The following is a 23575-nucleotide window of genomic DNA, read 5'->3' on the forward strand; positions in this document are numbered from 1 at the left end:
GAAGTGGAAAGATTGAATCCCCCAACTGCCATGCAGTGGGAGAGTGTTGTGTGTGTGTACCTGTGGTTTATTGGACTCTTAAGTACCATAGTAAGATTCCATTTTGAAATCATCACCCCTTGCCCAAGCAGAAAAGCAGCAGATGAAGAAGGGCCTGGGATGTGGGATGTCTGTCCCAGACAACTGGTGTAGCATCAGCAGTTCTGTGCTTTCCCTGGAGACCTGGGCTACAGACAGAGAGCAATGTTCAGGTTTCATTGCTGCAGAAATATTAGAGCAGTGAATTTTCTGGGTGGCTGTGGACGTTTCATTTAATCAGACTCTACTGCAAAGCCTGGCAGATTGGGGAAAGAGAAGGGGGCAGTGTGTTCCATTTTCTTATAAAAATAAAAATGCAAAAGCATCCATCAGATAAAGCTATTTGGATCCTGCTGCTGCAAACAAAATAGAGACATGGAATGAATTCTGAAGAGCTGGGTTTAGCTGCAAAGTGGTTCCCATGAAGTTACTCTGAAAGAACCAAACGTTTTTGTTAGTGTTATGGTACTGCAGCATTTTGTAGTGAAAAGTGAAACAATTTTTATGGCACTCAAAAACTCCATTTGAAGGTCATTGACAGTGGAACATATGTGTTTACCTTTTTGGCTGTTGGCTTTCTCTCTTTTGACAGGGAAGGAAAAAATCTCCAAAGGATTTTCCTGGCTACGTGTTTGCTGCAGAACTTTTTTCTTTAGACACTTTTAAATGAAAATTTTAATGAAAATTTTGGCCGTTAAATTTTTTATATAGATGAATTATCAAAAAGGTCACAATTAAAAATAGCATCATGGGAACTATTTGGTTTTAACCTCAAAAGGAGGAGAAAAAATATGTTTAAAATAAGAAAATGGAGCTTTTGAAGAAAGGAGGAAAAATTGCTGCTCTACCCATGCCCCAGACAAGCTACAAGAGATGATAACATCTGCTGGGGTGGAGACTTGCTTAACTACAGGCACAGTTGAATTTAAACTGAACTGCAGCTCAGACCAGCATGGAGGAAAAAATGCTGCTTTAAGTGTCTGAGGAGCTGGGGTTTGGGCTGAGTTGTGGGGGAACTAGGGAAGGCAGCCTCAGGGGCTGGACTTGAAAATAACCCTGTGGATGATTTTTGGTTGTCTTCTAATGGTAATTATGGTCTTTGATCATATTTACACTGGATGTCAGCAAAGCAATCCTTCCAGTGCTGTGTGGAACACCTTTAGGAATGATTTTTGGTCATCTTCTAATGGGGAAAGAACAGAAACCTCTGGGTTCCGGGGGAGTTGGTTTGGTATCCCCACATCTGGGTGTGGGTGGCAGCTCTGCCCATTGGTGTGGGTGAGGATGGGCCAGTCTGAGCTCCAGGATGAGAGAAAGCTTTTGTGTGCTGAAATATCCTTGTGGATCACGAGCAGTGGGATTGGCACTGTGCTGCAGTGGGAATTTGGAGGTGTCTCATTGGCATCTCCAGAGGTTTCCCATGCAGGCAGGGTGTCCTGGCCCTGCTCTGCATTCAGCTGGAGTTGGTAGCTGTAACAGCAATGCAAATAGTTGCTAATTTTACTATTTTTATGGCTCTCACAAGAGGAGTTGATTGAACTTTCCTAACCCTGTGAATGTACCTAACCTCCACAGATTAGAATTAACATGCTGATTTTTTTTTCTATCCCACAAAGATTCTGTGCTTAATTTGGAAAGAAAGGGTGTGATTTTGTTGGTGTCTGAAACTAGGACAAGGGGAACGAAGCATACAGCCTGATTAGTGCCCCTGCTTATCCCCAGCCATTTTCTGTCATTCTGGTGGATTACTCAGGCTGTGATGATAGCCTGGCATGTTCTGGAGCACAGTACAAACTGCCTCTCTTTAGGTGCTCATAATTCACACTCCATTAGGATGTTGATGTAGGGAATGCTTGGCAGGATGTCAGGGCTTGCCAGGCATGATGAGATTGAGTTCATCTCGTTAAACTGCATTCTGAAGTGACAATTCAGTATTTATATATTTTATTTTTTTCCCCCTCAGCAGAAGCAGCCCCTTAGCAGAGCATCAGGGCTTGCTCTGCACAGAGAGAGCCCTGCAGAGGGGCCTGTGCTGCCCACCCTGGCAGCCAACAGCTCAGTGTGTGCCAGGCTGTCACAGGTGTTGGGTATTCATTCTAGGCAGTGGGAAGGTTTCTCTTCTTCTCCTCTGGAGCTGAACAATGGAATTTTTATTCATCTCAGAACTGATTCATGGCACACAAGTCTTAGTACGTGTCACAGGGAGTCAGCATCTGACTAAACAGAGGAATTTTTTTTAAACGCTTCAGGAGCAACAATGCAGTGACAAAGTTTCAAGTGGAGAAGTTAATGTGCTGACTCTTTTCTCAGCATAGCTGAAAATAGGTAGGAGGTGAAATGGTCACTACTTTAGCAGTCTGATGGGGAGCTGAGCTGAGACTCCCACTGCTGCATTTTGACCACAGACATCCCAAATTGTTGGACTTGGGGACCTCCCTCACCGCAGCAGGTGATATTATCCAGATGGGTGCTTGATGTTTTCCCTTCGTTCTCAGCCCCAAACCACTTCATCTTTTCTCAGGGGCAGATCTCCATGGGGAAGAAAGCTAGAAAAAAGTCCTGGGGTCAAAACCAAAGATGAAGTTAGTGACAGCATAAAATGAAAGGGCTTGTGAGCCCGTGTTTGAGCCAAGGGTAGAGCAGGCAGATGAGCTGAAAGGAGATAGCTCCAGGCAAATCTCCTCTGCAGGCAGTCAGGTCCTGTCCTGGCTCTGCTCTACCTGATCTCCAATGTGCTCTGAAGGCTTCCTTGACTCTGCCAGATGGGTTTTTCTGTGGTCCCTTGCTGGAGCTGTCAGTTCTTTATGCTTCATAAGCTCAGGTTTGTATTTTGGAGCAAAGCAGGTGATTCATGTGCTGAGGAGCCCAGGTGTGAATCCAGGGAGCAGAGTCTGCCCAGGCTGATGCCCTGCAGCATGTTTGGATGGGAATTGTTCCATACTGCTGCACCTGGATAAGAAAAGCAGTGGGGATGCAGTCTCTTTGCTCAAGCTTGGACTGACTTTCTTGGAAAACACAAAATGTTATATTTTCCTGAGCTTTGCAATAGGAACAAATGAAAGTAAGCATCCAAGTGATTTCTCTTCCTGATTTCCCCCCTGGCTCCTCAAGCTGAAGTTTGGGAAAGGATAACAGCTACTCGCAGTGTTTTGCCAGATCCTGGGTGTCTTGGGTGGCCCATGGTGGTGCTGTGTGTCCATGTGCTTTGGGTGCCACTGTGCTCTGTGCTTGGAAGTGGTTGGGTAATTTAGGAGCCAGGCTGATTGAGTTGAAAGTCAGTCAATGCCTAATCTCAGGGCTAAATCAATACCAATTAATTCTAAAGTACAGGAGGGTCTGTAGCACATGCATCATGCTGGGTTCTTTTTGTGATGGTGGCAAGCCGCAGTGGAGGAGAAAATTGAAAACAAAGTGGAAAACAGAAAGATTGTAACAAGTACCTGGGTGGAGGAAAAGGAAGTGACAAGAGATTAGACAGTGTAGGGATAACAGTGAGAGACACTTCGTCTCTCAGAAGTGCCATCAATAAACATCTATCGTAGAGTAATTCTGTGTAGGAGTAATAATTATATAATGATGACCTTGTGATGAGTTATTGCAGGACTTGCGTAGATTTTTCAAGACTTTCTGGCCTCTGAGCATGGAGAGCCCTGTCAGCAGCAGAGAGGAAGAGCTTCAAAGAGTTGTGTGTGGGAGTGATGTAGAAGAGGACATGAGGAGTGGTTACTCTTTCCTTGGGGGAGAAAAGGGAGCAGCACCGCTCTTATTTTTCCCACCCCATAATTTCAGGCAAATCCAGTTCTTGGTGGCAGCTCTTCCACAGGAGTGGCACCATCCTTGAGAAGAGCTGCCTCTTGGTTGGCAGCTGAGAGGTTTAGTTAAGGGAGCTCTCCAGAAGGTGCTCTGCTCTGCACGGGGCACCTGCACAGTCACCTTGCTCCTCTTCATTTGGTACTGGGCTGCCTGGAAGGAGCTTCTGGTTGGCTGGTCTGACATCACTCAAAATGACAGGAAATATGATAATGAGATCTAATTAATAATGAATAAAATGATGGAATATAATTAACATCAATCAAGAAGAATGTAGGGAAAATGGGTCTTGTGAGAAATTCTTTTTTTGCCAAGTTTTAGAAGACACAGATACTGGGTAAGCATGGTAAGTATGTTAGGGCTTGGTCCTAGAACAACATGGCCCTAAAAATGTGATTGTGATAAGTGGATTAAAACCTTGTTTCATGATCAAAAAGCAATTGTCAAGGAAAAGCCTCAAAGGCAGGAGGCCTCTCTTGAAGGCCTGGTGATGCTCAGTGTTTTCATTTGATTTGGAGCAAGCATGAGTTTAAACCTCACTTAATTCACAGGCGATGTGGACATTAGAAAGAGAGTAAATAGTATTGAGTGTGGAAGAGCTCTATAAAGCTGTCTGGAGTTTTGCTTGCTTTCTCTTCAAATAAAATTTGTGTTGTTACATATTTTTTATTATAATATTCTGCAAGGTGGTGCCATCAGGACAGGCAAGGGACTGCAGAGCCTCCAGATGAGGTGTCTCCTCCAGGAGCTTACTGTGGTCTTGGGAGATGCCAGCAGAAGTACTGAGGAGGAGAGCACAAGCTGATTTTTACCTCTGTGTGTTTCTGCCCTTAAATGCAGACTTCAGTTCTGTTCTCAAAAGGGCGTTTAAAACCTGGGGAGGTTGTTAGAAAGATTCAAGGCCAGGAGAAAAAAAAATGCCAGAGCATGAGAGACATAGAGTTCTCAGTCTGTTTAACTTGTCAAAATAAGATTGAGAGATAACTCATCTGCACTGCAGAAAAGTCTGTATAGTGAGAACACAAAGCAGCTCTTGGGGTGGAGAAGGGCACTAAAAAAACCTGATGTGTGAAAGCTGAAACCAGGCAAACTTAAGCCACATCTCTAAATGTCAGGTAGTAAAATAAACTGTGCAGGCAAATGGCAGATTCTTCATCTCTTGATATTCTTCACACCCAGAGTGGATAGTGCTTTAGAAGATATTCTTTAGCCAAACATAAATTGTTTGGCTGAGCAGAGCAAAATCAAAGCACCTGTCAACACTGAGAGCTTGGCAGAGTGACTCCTGGGCCCTTCTGGTTGTTGGCGTCAGTGAGGTGCTGTGTATCTTCATCCTGCATATTTGACCAAAAAACTTCATCTCCCCAAGGTCATCCTGAACTGAAATCCTCCCTTTGTGAGGTGTTGCACTGCAGCCTTGACTGACTGCTTAACCTCTGTTGTTTGCTGCTTAATTGGAAGAGGTGCAGGGAATAAATCTGGTGACGCTGCAGAAAATGTCGATACTGCTCTTACTTGTTTCAGATACCACTGACAAATTAAGACAAATGATTTTGCCAGGCAACACCCACATAGATGCATCTCATTTACCTTCTGATTGGCAAAGGTGTCAAAGCACAAAGATTTCAGGAAGGGGAGGAGGCACAGCCCCTATGCCATGCTCCACACTGACCAGAGAAGGTTGATGCTAGGTGACTGTTGCTTCTGAAATATTTTTGGTTCACTGATGAGAAGTGCAGTGTCATCCATATTTATTTCCTTTCCAGGTGTGCTATCCCTGATCTGTCCTCCTCTCTCAGCTGATGGGGATGGATAGTTTAGGAACCTGTATCTAGTGCATATGGTGATCTCTTACCCTGTTTCAGTCATGCCTCTGGCTACTGTGGTTTGGGAGCTTGCCTTTTTGACAAAAAAATTATTCTCCATCTGTTTAAAGGAAACTTTCAACAAAAAGAGACTGTAGGGGGAGAAAAGTTGGAGAAACCTTTCTCCAGAATAATGAGAGATAATTTGTAAGATGCATGAGTTGCTCTGCATCCCTGTCTGGAAGAAGAGAGAGGAACAAAGGATTTTTGTCCTTTATTCCCATTGTCTTGTTTTACAGAGATTCTCGGTTAAACTTTTGTCATTTTTTCCTTTTTTTTTTTTTTTTTCCCAATCTGCAAAAGCAATCACGACTACTAGAAAATGACCCACCCAGCAGTGGAAAGCTGTGCATGTGGTGCTCTACAGCTGAACTTGCCCTGTGCCAGCTAAATCTCTGGTACAGTGCCCTGGTGCTCCCACAGTGCTGCCTTTCCTTGCCTTTGAGCCCTTCTGCTTCATTTCCCTGGCTTTCAATCAGGAGATAGTTGATAGAATAGAGCAAGCACCTTGTATTGCTCCAAACCCATGCTCTGTCCCAAGCCTCTCGTTTGTTTCCAGCTGTGGATGAATAGTCTTTTAATTTTGAGTGTCTCCAGGCACATCTCATTAGACTGGGGAAAGAAGAGATTTTTTTAAGCAGATGTTGCTTGGCTGGGCAATGGGGCATTTTTAATTTGTTTCCTACATTTATGTCATTTGATGCTTTGACTCTGGCTGCCAGCAGAGCTCTTGTGAGGAGTAACCTCAAAGGGCAGGAGGATGAGTGCTCTGAGTGCACATGAGGAGGAAGGATGGGCACTGGTGCATGTGGATGACTCAGAGATTGTTTGTGGAGGTGAATGCAAGACAAGTGAAATGGACCATCAAGCCTGCCCACATGGCTGTGGGATGTGCCCTCAGAGGAACCTACAAATGGCATCAGAGGCTCCAGTGAGCTGCACAAGGCTAAGGAGGGTGAATCAAAGGGAGCTGCTCTGCACTGATGGGGAGAACAAGCATGGCCATTTCACAAAGCTTCGCTTTTGTTGATGCCCATATTGATATTCTTGCCTGAAGGTTTGGGTTTTGAAAGCACATGAGAAATATGTTTTACATTTGTGTGACTTCCTGATTTATACAATGTGCTTCATGCATTGCTCTAGGCACACAAACAGTACAAACTGTAGTTAATGTTAACCCAGAATGTGGAAATTCGATCCCCTCAGCTCAGAGGGACATGTGTACACAGGCTGCACCATATGTGAGGACAGCAGCTGGTACAGAGCCCTGGGGCCAGCACATTTACCCAGTTGGAAACATCATGATAGTAGAGAAAAAGGTACTTCACAGCTGTATTGATAGGAGAATTTTTGTCTTTCCATTTCCATGTAGATATAATTGGAGAAGTGAGATAGGAAGCATTTCTGATATGTTAGGGAATTTTTTTGCCAAAGTCCCTCTTCCCACCAAGATCTAAAGAAAAGTATTTTAGGTCAAGCAGCCTGCTACAAATAACAGTGTATTTTAGGCAGGTTATTACAGATACCCTCATATTTCCAAAGTAGTTCAGAAAGTGATTCACCAGAAGTTCCACCTGAATATGAGGAAGAACTTCACTGTGTGGGTGCACTGGAAGAGGTTGCCCAGAAAGTTGTGGAGTCTCCCTCACTGGAGATATTCAAGAACTGTCTTGATGCAATCCTGTGCAGTGTGCTCTAGGATGACCCTGTTCCAGCAGGGAGGATGCATCAGATGACCCACTGTGGTCCCTTCCAACCTCACCCATCCTGTGGTTCTTTGAAAGATTTGCTTTCTTTAATATTTGGCGATCCTGAGTTCTCCAGACTCAATAGCTGGGTCATTTCTCCTCTGGAGGTGGTACTCAAAAAAGTTGGAAGGTTTCTGAGAGCACTGTGGGTCAGAGGTTTGTTGCCTGAATGCAGGGTAATGACTGAGCATCTTTAGAGGATTTAGATAATTTTGCTTTGTTCAGAAAACTTGTAGCAGATGTGTTTTAGGATGAGTGCTCTATGTGGGATGAAATCTGGAGCTTCCTAACACCAGCTACAGCAATTAATAGTAATGGTATTCATTACATATTCATTACATAACATGGTTTGTTCTGAGAAACAGACTGCTTGAGATGGAGGATGAAAATAGCAGCTGTTAATTTCAGAGGGCTGAGCCTCTGAAGACTGCACCCAGGAGGAACCAGAACCTACTTAATTCCCTCTATGCTGTGGCTGAGGGCGTCTGTCAAGGGGAATAGTCCTCTCCAGGGCTTTCCATGCTGGTGCCACCAGGGAACATTTCAGCTGTGCCCAATATTCCCCTGTGGCAGGTCTGGGAGGGCTCCTGCTTTGACAGCATCTCTGGTGCTGCCTGGCCTTTTTGTGCCCTCGATGCCCACCAGGACCTGCCACTCTTTGTGCTGTTCCACACAACCTGAGTCAGCAACGTGGGATTTGGGAGAGGCTTGGAGGCATCAGCTGTGCCCGTCCGTGGTTGCTGCTGCTGTGTTCCCTGACTGGGTAGCTCTGGGTGTAGCCAGCTGGTGTGGCTGCCTTCTCAATGGATAATTAATTGGTTCAAATGGTTGGAGCAGGTAGGGAGGGTGTGCATGCTCTGAGTATCTGCTGGGCCTGGCACGGTGGAGCAGTGAGTGTGTTCCAGAGGTGACTCGGGAGCTGATGATGAAGCAGGGCTGGGTAAGGGAAATTTCCTTTGTAATAAAGGAATTTTATGTTTTATAATGAAGGAATTTATTATAATTGATATGTTTATAATATACATATATATATTATATAATAAAGGAATAAAGAAATGTATTTCCTGTATAATAAAGGCTGGTCTTCCAAAATACCTCCTCTACTTCTCTTTGGCCCTGTGAGTGCAGAAGGCCCTGGGAATAGAGGCTGACTGCCTTTTCTCCCCTTGTGTTCCCAGATGGTGATGGCCGGAGGCTGAAGGGAGCCATCCAGAGGAGCACAGAGACCGGCCTGGCTGTGGAAATGCCCAGCAGGACCGTGCGCCAGGCCAGCCACGAGTCCATCGAGGACAGCATGAACAGCTATGGGTCAGAGGGAAAGTAAGTCACCAGAAAGGAGCTGGGTAATCACTCGTGGGATGCACTGTCCCTGAACCTGTTAATTTTCCTGCAGCATGATGGACGATGTGTTTTTCTGACTTGCCTGTGCTGCAGGTGTACTGCCCATGCAATTAGAGCAGATCTCTGTCTGCATAGCTGGCACATACTTGACTGTTTATATACTTTTTTTAGTGTCCTCATTACTCTGAGCTGAAGCAGATACCCATTACTTTTAACCACTTTGCCTTTGGATGAGTAATTCAGGGTCAATAGCAGAGGCTCATTACTGCTCGTAAATTATAAGCCAGTAGTTTCTAATGTTGCACAATAGTTTTCCATTTCCCCTGTTTCAAAATAGCCCTTTGGTTTGGGGCAGAAGGAAGTTTCAAGGTACTGAAAAGGGTGAAAGTAATAAAATACATGATAACATGGCAAAATTCTGGTATCAAAATATATATTCTAGAGCCTGTGTGTACTTTGGAAAAAAACTTAATTTTGTTTCATCTGAGTTAGTGTCCTAAGAGAATGTGTTTCAGAAAAGATTTTTGACTCCAAGAGAAGTTACAACATGCTTGCATTTAGACTTTATACCAGAGTGCAAAGCAGGGGATATTTAGGCCAGAACTTTGAGACCTGACTTGTCTCCAATTCTGGTTTTTGTATTTCCATTACTTGAAGCCATATATGGAAATTTAATTATTTTACTAAGATGACTATTCATGGGAATCTTTGCAAGCAAAAAACCCACAGTGTTTAAAGAGAAGGCAATACATACCATCTGATTTTGTGCTTTCTAGGTGTGTGGCCACAATGTTTCTATACCTAAAAGGTGTCCTGTTCAAGCCAAGGATTACACTTGGCATCACTCTGTATGCTCTCTCGAGTCCTGTGTGGTATTCCAAGTACACTGTACAGCTAAAATGCTGAGATAGTCCAAAGGCACTCTCAATTAATGTGATTCTGGTGTTAAATAAGTAACAGGCTGTAAATTAAGAGAGACTTTCTTTAGCTTTAGAAGTAGGCTAATTCTGGAAAGGCATCATAGATCTGTGCTGAAGGTTCAAAATAGTAATGAGGCACAGACTGCGATAGCAATCTTGTCACTCCAAAGCTGTGATGTACCTTATCTCTTCTGTGAGCTGCTGTCTCCAGGGAAATTTTCCTGCTACACCAGCACAGTCCTGTGGCTTGGAGTTCTGCCTCCGCTACTAGATGCAGAGGATTAGTGATTAAGTTCATTCCCTGGGCAATGAGGAGTAAGAATCTGCTTTCATGCAGGGCAAAATTCTTTCTTTTTTATATTTACATAACTTATCCTCCTGGGAAGGGGTGTAGTTCCCTGGATGGTCTGTGTCCTCTCACTGCTTCCATCAGCTGCTTTTGTGGAAGAGGAGTATTTCTGCCAACAAAATACTGCACCCCTACCAGTGCTGTCTCACCCTGAGGGCAGGTGACATGTAGCTACCAGCTGGACAGAAAAAGGAAAAGCCTGTCTTGCAATGCAATTGTCTTTATTAGAACGAGCCTAAGGTTTGGTATTCCAGCCTTGAGCCCTGCCAGATCATCCTTGCCAGCACCTCAGCCAGGGATGGGGTGGTTTCTTCCTTTCTCTGAAAAGTGTGATTAAGTTGTTCCTGGATGCTTTGTTCCTGGGTGGGATAATTAATCTCCTCTGGGAGCCCCGTGGGAATTGCAGCTATCTGTCTGAGCCACAAGTGATAAGCAAACAGGGCTGAGAGTACAAAGAGCTAAGAGGGCTCAATTCTCTTGAAACTTGGTGGGAGGGGAGTTTCTCTGCTTTCTTTTCCTGCAGCAAAGAATGGAATTGTTTGGGGAATAGCTTCGAGGAACAGAAATGTGTTCTCCTAAATCAGATTTCTCTTGACCTCTCTCATTTGCTGTAGCTGTCTTGCCAGGGAGGCAGAATGAAGATTCATATGTCTCTGTTAGCTGAGGCAAGTTGATTTTCTTTCTAATAAAAGAAAGATTCTCCCAGGTCAGAGAGTTTTCAGCAGTGACTGTCAAACCCCTGGTTTTCAGCAAGGCAATGCTGTTCTAGCTCTTTCCACCCATGCATCCCTTTGCCGTGTCCACACCTGGAAAAAGATGGATTCACAACCTCTCAACTTCCATGTGTTCTTATAATCCTTATCAATTTAAGGACTAACAGGAAAACTTCCAAAGGTGGCATGCTGAAGTGATCAAAGATTGGTGAAACTTTGCTGCAGCAGGCCTAAATACCTCAGCCATACAAACTGCTTTTTAGAAAGTGTTGCTCACTGACTGCATTTTCATGTTTGTTGCAGGGAGCTGCTCTGTGCTAGTGCAAGGTATCACGGTTTAAGAATGTTCTGAGGTGCATGGTTTTGAGCAATGCTGCTTCCATGTGAATACCAGCGTGCATAAAATCCAGATTTTTTTTTCATGGAGAGGCTTATTATGTAGGGGAATACCTCTGAGGTGTGCTTGGCTTTGTTTTGAATACTCCCTTTACCTGAAAATGAAGTATACTGGAGAGTAGCTGGGCTAAATGATGCATCTCCTGGAATTAAAGCTCATACAGCATGCCAGGAAACGCTGACATTGTGAACACACTGCTTCATTTTTGTCAGACAAGAAGTCCTCCAACCTTCTTATCCAGATTTTCTATTGCACAGTGGTTGTGCACTAGTATAGGAAATGAATATAATAAAACTCCATATGAGACTTTGTAGAAGGAGAAGTAAATACTTACCATGAACAAAACTGTTTTCAGTCATTCCCATGTCCAGGTTTCATTCCCTCATGCTCTCACCACCCCATGTGGGCACCAAGCCTGGTGAATCCAGGTGCTGGAGCCAGGCTGGGTTGTGTGCTGCAGGGAGGGCATGGGACACCATCTGTCAAGCCCTCGCTGTGTCTGCTGAGTTGTTCTTCACAGCAGACTGGCTCTTGGACTGTGTTTTTCTTACACTTTCTAGGACTTACCTGCTGTTTTAGAGTGATCTTTCACCTCAGGGTCTTGCTCTTTTTCATCTCTGTAGATCTCAAGCAGCACTGCCACCTTTTTGTTCCCTTTTTTGGGGGGATCTTTCTATGGCTACAGTCTGCCCTCAAACAGGCTATGGAAGTGATGTGCTCTCTAACCTTATTGTCTGTTCTTCCCCTTTCATTGGAGAACAGATCTGCTGCAGCCAAGTTGGTTGTGCTTTCACATACACAGATGTTCCCATTCATAATTCATCCAGAACAATCTTAGCACTGGTTACAAATCCTACAGCAGTGAATATTTTCTTCTATGTCTATTCTTAAAGCTTTGCTTGAGGAAACAGTTGCCCACTGTAGTAAGTGCCTGTGGGGTAGTCTCAGGACACCAGGATTGCTGCAAGGATACAATTCCCAATATAGGAATAACTCACAAACAGCCCTGTGAGATTCAGCAGAATCTCAGCTCCATCCTGGCTCTTGCACCATCTACATCTTGTTTTGGCTGGGTTTTGCTGCAGCTGCACGAGACCATGTACAGCATTCAAAAAGCAGTAGATTCTGGACTTGCATGTAACTTGTTCCTGCCAAACACTTTTCTTCCTGAAAATGGAGCAGAAAGATAAAAATGGACCTGGAACAAAAGCCTGCTAGCTGCCATAGTGCCTAGTGAGTGGTACTCATAGGGTTTTTGTTCTTGCTGGCTACTGCTGAGATGATTAAGTTCTGGAGAGATCAGGTGATTCTTACCTTAGAAAAGCACAGCAGGTGGTGACTAACAAAGACTTGGAGGATTGTTCTGGTATTATCTGAGATGAGTGTGCAGGTCCAGTGAGGAGGCATCTTGTTGTTTCCATCTCAGCTCTCTTCTCTTGGTGAGGGCAGTGCTGCCTGAGCCCTGCCCTGTTGTGCCCTGGGCAGGAGCAGGACACAGCCTGGCATAAGTGCCACCTGCAGGGGCATCTCGCACCTCTCGGCTTCCTTCTGTACCAGCTCTGCCCCTGGGCTGGTGTAATCCAACACTGGGACTTAGGCTGGGGAAGCTGCCTGCCCCTCTCTGCTTCACTGTGGAACAATAATTAACAGGAAGCAGGAGAAAATACTAGCCTGGGTTGTGACCACATGAAAATTCACTTCCCTTCACCAGAAATTATCCATCAACATTCAAGAATGACCAAAATACTTGATTCCTCAATGCCCCATTCAGGAGATTCACGTTGCAGCTAATTCCTGAATGTTTCTTGTTGGACTTCCAAAGCCAAGAGACTTCTAGACTCTTTTATAACAGATTATCTTCAGGCCTCTTTTTATCTGAGTCCTTTAAAAAAATGTAATGAAACATGCTAATATTAGTTCAGGCTGTAAGAAACCAGTGTCTTTTGAGATGGAAACCAGGAAAGGCATGGAGATTATTTCTGTAATATGTCAAAAAATTCCTTAGGCTGTTCAGCAACAGCACATCCTTTTGTGCAGGCAAAGCTTGACCAGCACAGCTTGGAAAGGATGTGACCTTGAGAGCTGTGGTTCCAGCAGGAAATACAGTGAATCCCACCTTCAGCAACCCCTTGGGAGCAGACAGAATTGTTCACTGAAGACAGGTAGCTATCTTTTATTCAGTGCATCTAGATGACTAGTGATTGCTAAAAATGGAGCTAGCCTGGCAAGGTGGGGAAGGGAGTGGGGGAGGTCTTTGTGCAGAATTCACTGCATAGTTTTTATAGCACTGTTTCAGTGGCAGAATTCACAGAGCAGAGCAGAAGGAGCGGGATACGCGAGCGGAGTACAATGTGTTACAGCACAGAAGACAGCACGTCACAGTGCTAAAAATGCTACAGAAACTGGAGTGGCCCAGAGAGAAACAGAGCTTGTTGAGAGGCAGAGTTGGAGATCTTGCCTGGCACAGGAGAGGTGTGCAGTTGGTGGGGTTAGGGTGGGTTTGGGTCATGGAAAACCTTCCCAGCCAAAGTGAAGGCTCCTGCAGCGTTCACATCGACTTTGGCAGGTTAAGGGGCTCTGTGCCCAGTCCCTGGATGCATATTCCTCCTGCACACCATAAATATTTGAAAGATGGGGTTATGGACATTGGCAAGTTCTGCCTTCCTCCTTAGCTGATAGATTCTGCTTGGCTCCTGCCTGGGAGATGCGATTTAAAAGACGTTAACATGCAATATGGATGAGTGTGATTGTTACACAGAACATTACTGCTCCCTGAAATTGGAGTTCTGATGGGGTTTTTTTAATGCTCAAATAAAATAACTGTCAAATATGTTATCAGTCTCAGAGGAGACTTCCCTCTCCCCATTTCTTCTGGCTGTAGGAATCTGTTGCTGTCCCTGTTTTTTAAAGATAGAGCTGGAGAATTTAGCTCCATGTTAGATGTAGATGTGTGGTGTATCTGTTAGTTCAGCTGTGCAAGTCAAACCACTGAGATGCATGGCTGTGTTTAGGCAACTTGCTTATTAAATGCAAGTTTGTGCCATGAGATGATTAAAAAAAAGAGGCTTTTTTATTTACAGGAACAGAACAATAATTTCTGAACCCTGGGCCCAGACACATCCCATGCACATAGCAGACATAGTGGAGCAGCTCTTCAAGAATGTATCACCTCTGGAGACTTGAGATGATGGCAAATAGGTGTTTGTGTGGATAGTGTAAATGAATCCATGAAAAGAACAAGACAAAATGTTATCTTCTAGAAATAGCTGTGTCTGGGTGTGCCAGGGGGTGGCTGTGTTGAAGCTGTCTGGCCTCACCACCTCGCTGAACCCGGAGCAGTGGAGCTCTGTGGGAGTCAAGGTGTGCAATGTGTGAAACAGAGAGACAGGAATGGGGATTTGGTCCAAGGTGAGGACACAAAATTCTCTTATTCTGAGAGAGCTCCTGGACAAAAGGGTGTTACACCCAGCCTGTGAAGGGAGATGAATGCCTCACTCTGTATTTCTTCTGCACAGGCACAGCAGCATGTGGCCATTACACATTAGTACAATCAAGACCAGTCTCAAAGTCTTGTAAGACTTATAAAAAGGTATAGTATCAAGAAGAAAAGAAAGGGAATATGTGGTCTGTTTTTCAAACTGATAATTCACAAAGGATGTTTAGGACTGATGTGTAAAGAGGAAAAAGCGGAAAAATATTTGGAAGGAGAAAGTAAAATAATGCACAGGAATAAACTCTCTGGGAAAGATTTAAGAACAGGTTAGAAAAGCAGCTGTCCTAGATGGTGTAAATAAGGCTGCTCTGGTCTTGGGACCTGGGTGTGACTGTCTGACCTGTGGAGATGCATTCTGACCATATTCCTCTTGTGAGTATTACAAGATTTTGACAAGCTGATTCTGCAAACGCTCTCAACAGCATAATGGGATACCTGGCATACAGAGTCCCAGGAGCAATTTAAAAATAGATTTAGAAAAGAGGTCGGACAAACTCTGCACGGACAGGAAAAGAAATTAATGATACATTTTCCCTAAAAGTGTCTGCCTCTGCACACTCTGCATGCTAATCTGTAGCCACCAGTGGGTGGGAGTGCAGAAGGGACTGAGCAGAGCCACATACGCTGTGTGAGAGGCATCAGCACAGCTGCTCTGCATTTTCTTCATAGCATTTTGCATTGGAATCAGCGTTGTCCATCTGAGCATTCAAATCCTGATCAGTTTACAAGCAAACTCTGAAAAGCTAGTTCTGCATCCAGTCATATATAAGGAGGAGCTGCTGTGCCATGAAGGGAGCGACTGCATGATTTGCCCACAGAGGGGAAGGACATGGATCTTTGCAAGGAGTAGGTCAGGAAATGCTGCTACCCTGAAAGAGCAGAGAAGCAAGCAGCTGGCAAGGAGACTTTAAGCCACTCTTAAATTACTCTACAGAGTAGAGTAATGATCTGACCTACAGCATGCAGCACAAGAACACAGTCTTCAGAGGCTGCACAGATTTCGTAAATAAACAGGATTAGGAATGTTGTGTTTAAAAGAAGAAGGTCTGGGCAGTTTCAGCCCCAGTTTGAGCACACAGCTTCTAAGATCCATGGAGTGTAGAATATGCTGAGTTGGAAGGGACCCACGAGGATCCTCAAGTCCAACTCCTGGCCCTGCACAGGAGACCCCAGGAATCCCACCCTGTGCTTGAGAGCGGTGTCCAAATGCTTCTAGAAATCAAGAGCTGTGACCAGTGCCCTGTTCCAGTGCCTGACCACCCTCTGGGTGAAAACCTTTTTCTAATATCCAGCGTAAACCTTCCCTGACACAGGTTTATACCATTTCCTCAGGACCTGTCACTGGTCATGAGAGGGAAGAGATCAATTCCTGCCCCTCTGCTTCCTCTCATGAGGATGCTCAAGACCACATTGAAGTCTCCCCTCAGTCTCCTCCAGAATGAACAAACCATGCTACCTCTGGTGTTTCCCATAAGGTTTCCCCTCCAGTCCCATCACTATCCTTGTGGCATCTCTTGAATGATGTTCTCTAATAGTTCAATGTCTTTTTTATACTGCTGTGCCAAAACTGCCCCCAGGACTTGAGGTGAGGCTGCACCAGAGCAGGGCAGAACAATCCCCTCCCTTGCTGGCCATGCTGTGTCTGATGCCTCCAGGACAGGATTGGCCCTCCCAGCTTCCAGGGAGTGTGAATATGCTGATCATATGTGAATATGCTGATCATATTCAACTTGCCATCAACCAGGACCCCCAGGTCCCTTTCCACAGTGCTTCTTGTTCCCCTGTCTGTACACACACCCAGTCTTATCCTGCATATAAACGTGTCCCACAAAGACAGAAGGGGTTTGTGGGCTCTGTTACGTGTGCCATAAAGCCGGGCTGCTGCTTGGTACCTGCTCTGCTCGGGCCCCGCAGCAGTGCGGGAGCTGTGGCGCTGCCGCGGGCTCGTGTCTCCCTCTCGCGGCTGTCCCGGCTCCCTCTGTCCCTAGCGGTGTCCCTGCTGTCCCGGCTCCCTCTGTCCCTAGCGGTGTCCCGGCTGTCCCGGCTCCGAGCCTCTGTCCCTAGCGGTGTCCCTGCTGTCCCGGCTCCCTGCTGTCGCTAGGTGTGTCCCTGCTGTCGCTAGGTGTGTCCCTGCTGTCCCCGGCTCCCTCTATCCCTAGGCGTGTCCCTGCTGTCGCTAGGCGTGTCCCTGCTGTCGCTAGGTGTGTCCCTGCTGTCCCCATGTCCATGCTGTCTCTAGGTGTGTCCCTGCTGTCCCCAGGTGTGTCCCCTCTGCCATCCCCGCTGGCTCCTGTGCCAGGCACAGTTTGGGCACAGCAATGGTTATTTGATGCTGAAGTGGTGTTTGCAGCCTGTGCTGAGCCTTGGTGGGAGCTGGTGCAGCCAGGGTTAGCCTTGATGCAGGTTTCTGCTGTGTTGGTGGGCTCAGAGATCCCAGGATCAATAGTATCCAGTTATATTATTATTATTAGTATCCAGTGTTATTTTCCACTGTCCCTGCTCTGCCTCCTTGCCTACAGCTGAAGACCATGGTCTGAGCATCCTCCAGCAAAATGTCCTTCATTTGTCCTTGACACTCTGGAGACATCGCTGACCTCCCTGTGCTCTCCCTCTGCCTTCTGGCCAACAACAGCATTGCATTCAACTTAGGACCAATTCCACAGCAAACCCATAATCTTTAATTCTGTTAAAATCATCCCCATTTGGCTGTGGCAAAGCAGAGCCCGTAAATCATGATTAGTGAAAGCAAAGGGCCAGAGAAGAGATAATTAATTTCGCTTTGCTGTTCAAAGGCTGCACTGCCCTTGCTCAGTGGAGGATTTGTGCCCTTTAGACAAAAGGCTGACAAGTGTCACCTGTTAATCTTCTCTGTGTGCAGCTCTTTGCAGCGTGAGATGGTCCTGTCACAGGGCCCTGCTGGCTCTGGCAGCTGCTATTTGCAAGTCAGCTGCAAAGCTCTCCCTCTTTATTCCTCTGGCTATTTTTAGCATTTCACTTTAGATGAATAATAATAAAATAATAAAAAAAAAAAGACATCTCATGTCGGTGATAACCAGGTTGTAGTGATTGTTCCCCTTAAGGGACAGACATGTTGGGCAATGGGAGGGGAAGGGCTTTCCAGGATTGCTCCAGTGTGTGTGAAACATCTGCTGGCTGTCACCCAGGGTGGAGACACCACTGTCACCTGCAGCAGATCCCTTCAGGAGCCTGTCTCCAGCACATCCAGTGTGTGGGGGTTCAGCTGGAGAGCTGGTTTCTGCATCAAGGGCAGGTCAGAACAGCTTGATATATGCAGAGGGCAGGCAGGAAAAGTCTGCTGAGCCTGCAGCATGTTCCAGAGTGGCAGGGAAGGGCTCTTGGGAGCATCAGGGCTGCATTTAAGGAGTTAAAAGAAATCACAGTGCTCCCTGGAGCTCTTTTCCTCCCTGCTTTAACTGCAGGAAAAACAAGTGAGGGAATGGGGAGAGCCTGTCCCCGCAATCTCACCATACACGTCCCCCTCACCTCACCACCTCAGCCTCTCTCTGAGCCTTTGACAGACAGCTCATCAAGCTGAATTTGAGCATCTGAAATTTAGCCTATTCTGCTAAATCATTCCTGCTGGTTTTAATCCACATTCATACTATATTTCTGCCATTTTATTTTCCCCTTCCCTCTCCCCTCAAGGGAGAAGCAGTAGCTTTCTTGGAGATAGCTTATGATTTTTCCAGACAGAAATTGTTTCCATTCCAGGGTTATTGGCAATACCCAAATATATGTCCAGGAATTGGTCAAAGCCAAGATTTAGAGCTGCTGCTTCTAATGTCTAATAAAGCAGGACTGCAAAAGGTCAGCCTCTGTGCAACATAGCAGCCAGTTCCACCAGCTAATGGCATAATCTATTATAGAAGTAATTCCTATGTCTTCCCTTCCCAGTCAAATATAACAACAGTGGGGAACATTAACTGTCTAATTTAATCCTGAGTTTCTTATAGTGCTAGTAAACCCATTAACTAGGGCTGTTATCCAGACTGATTGAGTCTTGACCTTGGCCTGTGTTTTTAAGTGAGCTTTGCCATTCCCTTTGGGATCAGCAGCTCCATTCAAGCAGCAGCTCCACTGCCCTCCTTGCAAGGCTCTGTGCTGGTGGCCCAGCCTGGGTGGCCCTGCAGCAGTGTCCTGCCCTCTTGCTGTAGTTTGCACTGCAGCACATTCATCATTTCAAGGTCATCCAGAGCTCTCTGACTTCTGAATTTATGGAGGGTAACAGCAGCCTTTGCTTTGCTGTAAGCACTTCCCGTTGCCATTGCTTCACCTTTACCCCAACAACTCTTGTTCTTGTGCTTTTTAACACTGTCCTTCATACTCTCCTGCTTTTTTCCTCTGTATCATCAATGCAGGCTGCAGCATCAGCTGCTCTGTTAGCAGGTGTTTTTGCTTTCTCCTGAGCTGCCCCAGCTGCTGGGCAGAGCCTTTGCTAGCAGCATTCATAGTTAGCATCACATAACAGCTTGGAAGGGACCTTAAATATCATCTGGTTCCAGCCCTGCTGCCATGGGCAGGGACACCTCCTGCTAGGCCAGAGGAGGGGTGGGTTGGTGTGAGAGCACAGATGCCTTCTCTCCACACAGGTATAGTGCAGAGGAGTGCTTGGCATCAGCCTTTGATGTGATTCTCCCTGGCAGGTAAGAGGAAATGGTTTATTGAATTGTTTTGAGTATTTAGAGGCCAGAGGGGTTTCTGTGAGTGGTCTTCTCCCACCTTTGTGTGTCCTCTGCAGTAACATGGCTGACTTTCCCCTGGAGAGGAATTGCTCTAAGACCTACTTCTGGGTGTGCTGTGAACTCTCATATCCCTCAGCTTCACTCAATCCTGGGCTTCCCCTCCTCTGTCCTGGTCCTCAGCATCTTGCTAATTAGCCCAAGCATCTGTTCTGAGCACAGCAGTGAACATTTCCCTGAACAGCTATGAGTTGTCTTGCCAGATTGTTATTTACGTGCTGCTTCAGGTCACACACTCCCCAGGGCAGGAGTGAGACCCGAGTTTGGGCCATTTGTCTTCCATGAGTTGAAGAGAATAAAGAAAACATTTACCTTCTGGCTGATGGTCCATTCATCTCCTGCTGAATCTTACGTCTTTGTCTGTCAGATCTCCCTTTTTCCTGCACTATTTTGAGTTCTCTAGGCACTAGTTTTCATCCTTTTTTGACTCTCTCTGTGCAGCCCAAAATGCCTGAGCCAGCAGGGTCACGGAGTCTCGCTGGTCCTCATGTGCACCAGGACTCACTTCTTCCCTCCTTGTATGGGCAAATCACGAGCCTGATAAAGCCTGTCTGGCTCTGGGCTCCCTCTTCCTCTGCTTCCCCCATCCCATGTCCCTGCAGATTTTCCAGCCCTGGGCCTCTCTCTCTCTCTGTGTGCAGTTTATCCTGGGGAGCCACAAATCCAGCAACTCTGCCCTGGTCCCAGGGATGGCTGCCATGGTGGGGCTGACAGATGCCAGGTGGGTGGTGGGGCAGGAATTGTGTGCCCACAGGGAGCAGAGTGTGGCCCTGGACACTGGGGATACACCTTGTGCTGCTAAGGAGTTGGTGACACAGGAAATTGAGAGAAATGCTAAGCCTTCTCTGCAACAAATGCCAAATAAACGCTGCTGTTTCTGTTGTGTCTCAGAATATCACCTGGAGTGTTGGTGCAAACAGTGGATGCAGGCTGAAAAAAACACTGAACTGAGGAAAATACACCCAAGCAGAGCCCCTCCCAAGCCTGTCACCCAGGATGCCAAGACTCCCTCTTCCCTTTGCACAAAGGTGACATTTGTAAAGAGCTCAAGGGCAGGTTTTTCCATGCTGATGGCTCAGCAGCTCTCCCTGCCCAGCAGCAATAACCAGGTTTCTCAAAGAGCCAGGTCAGTGTAGAGGGGAGGTGCAGTGTTCTGTGGAAAAGCTGGGCCATTTAATGCAGTGCCCCTGTCACAGGGAGCTAAGCCACCCCATGAACCCATGCTAGTGACATGTCCTCTTCAATCCCCATGTGTGGTGAGCTGCTGATGTGTGTGTGCTGGCATCCTCCTTCCCTGTCAGAATAAATAAATACTCCCATGGGGCTGAGAGCGGGTCTGCAAATAGCTAATGAGAGCTGAAATCCCAACCTGAAATTACCACACTGCTGGTTGAATGGGGTTGGAAAAGAATTCCTTTTCTTTTTAATGTCTTTTAAATGTAACTGGCTAGCAGGGGGGCATCACCAAGGCTTTGTGGCTGACTCAGCTGTGTGAGAGCCTGCCCACCCCGCAGGCAGGGCTCCTCTCTGCCGTCACTTGTACCCAACCTGCAGCCTCCTCACAGCGTCCTTTGTGAGAGAGGGATTGGGGGAACGGGGGCTGCATCACTCCCTGGGTAATTGCCCCCATTCAGGGATGTTTGGAGAAGTGGAGGAGGTTTGTAATTGTGCCTGGCTTTGGCACGCAGCAGGCAGAGAGCAGCGCCCGGCACGGCAGCGTGGGTATCCCGGCACAGAGCTCCTGACGTGGCTCAGCAGCTGTGTCATGGCTTGGCAGATGCCTGTGGGACAAATGTAGGTGTCAAATGCTGGCCTCAAGCCTCCTCCTTACCATTTGCAGCAAGTTCTTCTACAACCTTCAAAACAGCTGCGTAAATCAGGGTCCAACTGGGTAAATCTTCTTTTGTATCAGTGTACCACAGAGTTTGACTCTTTTGTGCTGCTACACACATGTCCCAGCGCAGTGACCAGCACCTGTAGCTTGCCACGGGCCAGCCTCAGTACCTGGTGATGAGATTTGGAGGCTCTGTCCTCCCAACAGCTTTTCTTTTGCTGTGGTGACTGTGGCAGAGGCACTGCTGGTGTTTGAGGATGTTGTCCTGTTGCCACCCATATTCAGATCCTCTTTGTGGCTACAGTCATGGAGCAGATGTGAAAACCACAGTGTGGACAGGGTGGATGCTTCTGATGTTGAGTAGGAGGAAATGGGACCCTCTAATCAAAAAGGAGATGTATTGCTCTGTGTGTGTTATAAATGGATAGGGAATTGAGTCCCAAGGGGACTGATGCTTGCCCTGCTCATCTCACTTTTAACTACTGCTCTGGATGGATTATTTCCTCTGCAGAAATGAGGATTGGGAAGGGATGGCTACCAAGAGACAATCCTATAAGCTATTCTAGCAATCTGTTACCTGAAGAGGTGACAGCCATATATGAGCCTGAGATAGCAGAAATTTTCTTTAGAGGAAATTAGTTATAGCTAAACAAATGTTGACCAGCTGGTGACTGCAGCCATTATTGGGGTTTTTTTTGGGCGAGGAGAGAGATTTTAAATGGATTCCATCTAACTAAACTGTGTAGAAACCATCGAGTTTTGCTCAAAAAAAGACTCCATAGACGTCATTCATTTCAAAGATAAATCTGGTTCTTTAGTTACTGAGTTGCTTTAAAATGCAGATTAACCACTAGCCAAAATAATTTTCTCTTGCAGCTTGAATTTCAGTGGAGTCCATCTGGCATCTGCTGGGCAGTTTAGTGACTTCCTGGGGAGCATGGGCCCTGCACAGTTTGTTGGCCGTCAGACCTTGGCCACCACCTCGATGGGTAAGGAACACAAAGGAGTTGGGTGGCTTTAACTGAGCCTTGAACAGGCAGCTCCTACAAGGCACCTAATAATGTGTCCAGCATCTGCTGATCTAACACTGTCCTGCTCCATTTCTCTGTTAAATCGAGTGAGCTTGGCTGAAAGGTTTTGCTGACTGCAGCAAATGTGGCATTAGGAGGAGAGCAGTAGCTTTATGCTTTTCTCCCTCAGCTCTGAAAGGCACAGACTGAGTAAAATGCAGCTAAAATCCTGAAAATGCATCTTGTGGGGTTTTTCTTTCTGTAAGGCCCATCAGGCTCTGTAAGAATTTTGTTATGGTCCACCATAATTGCATTTTCCAAAGCAGCTTGCAATCCTAGGTTCTTCCATTTGGAAGAGATGAGAAGCTTGCTGCCACAAAGAGTAGGAGACTGAGCCACCAAAGCCATTTTAGAGGGCTCCCAGTCAAGTTTGCTTTTGAAAATGTGGCCTGGAATCACTGTGGAGCTGCTCCAGAGTAATACAGGAGGAAATCAGGCACATACAGTTTGTTACAGTTTGTGCAGGAGCAATATGAAGATTGTTTTTTAAAAATTTTTGTAACCCAATGATGTATTATTTTGAAAGTCTTCTATGTATTTTGACATTCTGGTTTAGGGGACGTGGAAATTGGCTTGCAAGAGCGAAATGGGCAGCTTGAAGTGGATATCATTCAGGCTCGAGGACTGACACCAAAACCTGGCTCCAAAACACTGCCAGGTAGGATGCTTTGATCTCCTAAAGTACTGCCCTGAGCCTCTGCCTCCCACAATGCTTGTGAACAGGGAAAATTTGAATTTTTGCTTGGCAGGACTGAGCAGCCTGTGTGTGGTGCTGAAAACAAAGCTGCTTGGGCAAATCTTTTCCCTTCTGTAACTGCCTTCTTTAGAAACACCTGAGACATGCCACACTGTCTTTTCTAAAGTGAACATGAAGATTTTCTTCATATTTGACCATGTTCTTTGTTCCAGCTGCTTACATCAAAGCTTACCTGCTAGAGAATGGCGTGTGCATTGCGAAAAAGAAGACAAAAGTGGCTCGCAAGTCATTGGACCCTTTGTACAATCAGGTGTTGCTGTTTGCTGAGAGTCCCCAGGGCAAAGTATTACAGGTAAGATGAGCAAGTCTCAGGTCTGCCCCTCTCTCTCTTCCACCTCTCATGGAAGATACTGAGTCCTGTCGTGCTGGTTAATTAGCATAGATGAGAAAAAGCCAATGTTTGTGTCAAACCAAATGCACTCAATATGAACTTAGCAAAG

General features: G+C 46.0%; 1 protein-coding gene across 2 annotated transcripts in view; it reads left to right on the forward strand.

Annotated features, from left to right (window-relative positions):
- Positions 1–23575, forward strand: part of RIMS4 (regulating synaptic membrane exocytosis 4) — a 55872-nt gene that overhangs the window by 22927 nt on the left and 9370 nt on the right. For both annotated transcript variants that reach the window (XR_011682281.1, XM_071447042.1), the window contains exons 2-5: positions 8680–8821; positions 22185–22297; positions 22935–23036; positions 23288–23427. Coding sequence is in view for 1 of the 2 variants with exons in the window: in XM_071447042.1 (XP_071303143.1) it covers positions 8680–8821; positions 22185–22297; positions 22935–23036; positions 23288–23427 (497 nt within the window). In the remaining variant the exon portion in view is untranslated. The remainder of the gene's footprint in view (positions 1–8679; positions 8822–22184; positions 22298–22934; positions 23037–23287; positions 23428–23575) is intronic.

Source organism: Agelaius tricolor, unplaced genomic scaffold, assembly GCF_023055355.1.
Source record: "Agelaius tricolor isolate 1412-34295 unplaced genomic scaffold, bAgeTri1.0.p SCAF_23, whole genome shotgun sequence".
Classification (NCBI taxonomy): Eukaryota; Metazoa; Chordata; class Aves; order Passeriformes; family Icteridae; genus Agelaius; species Agelaius tricolor.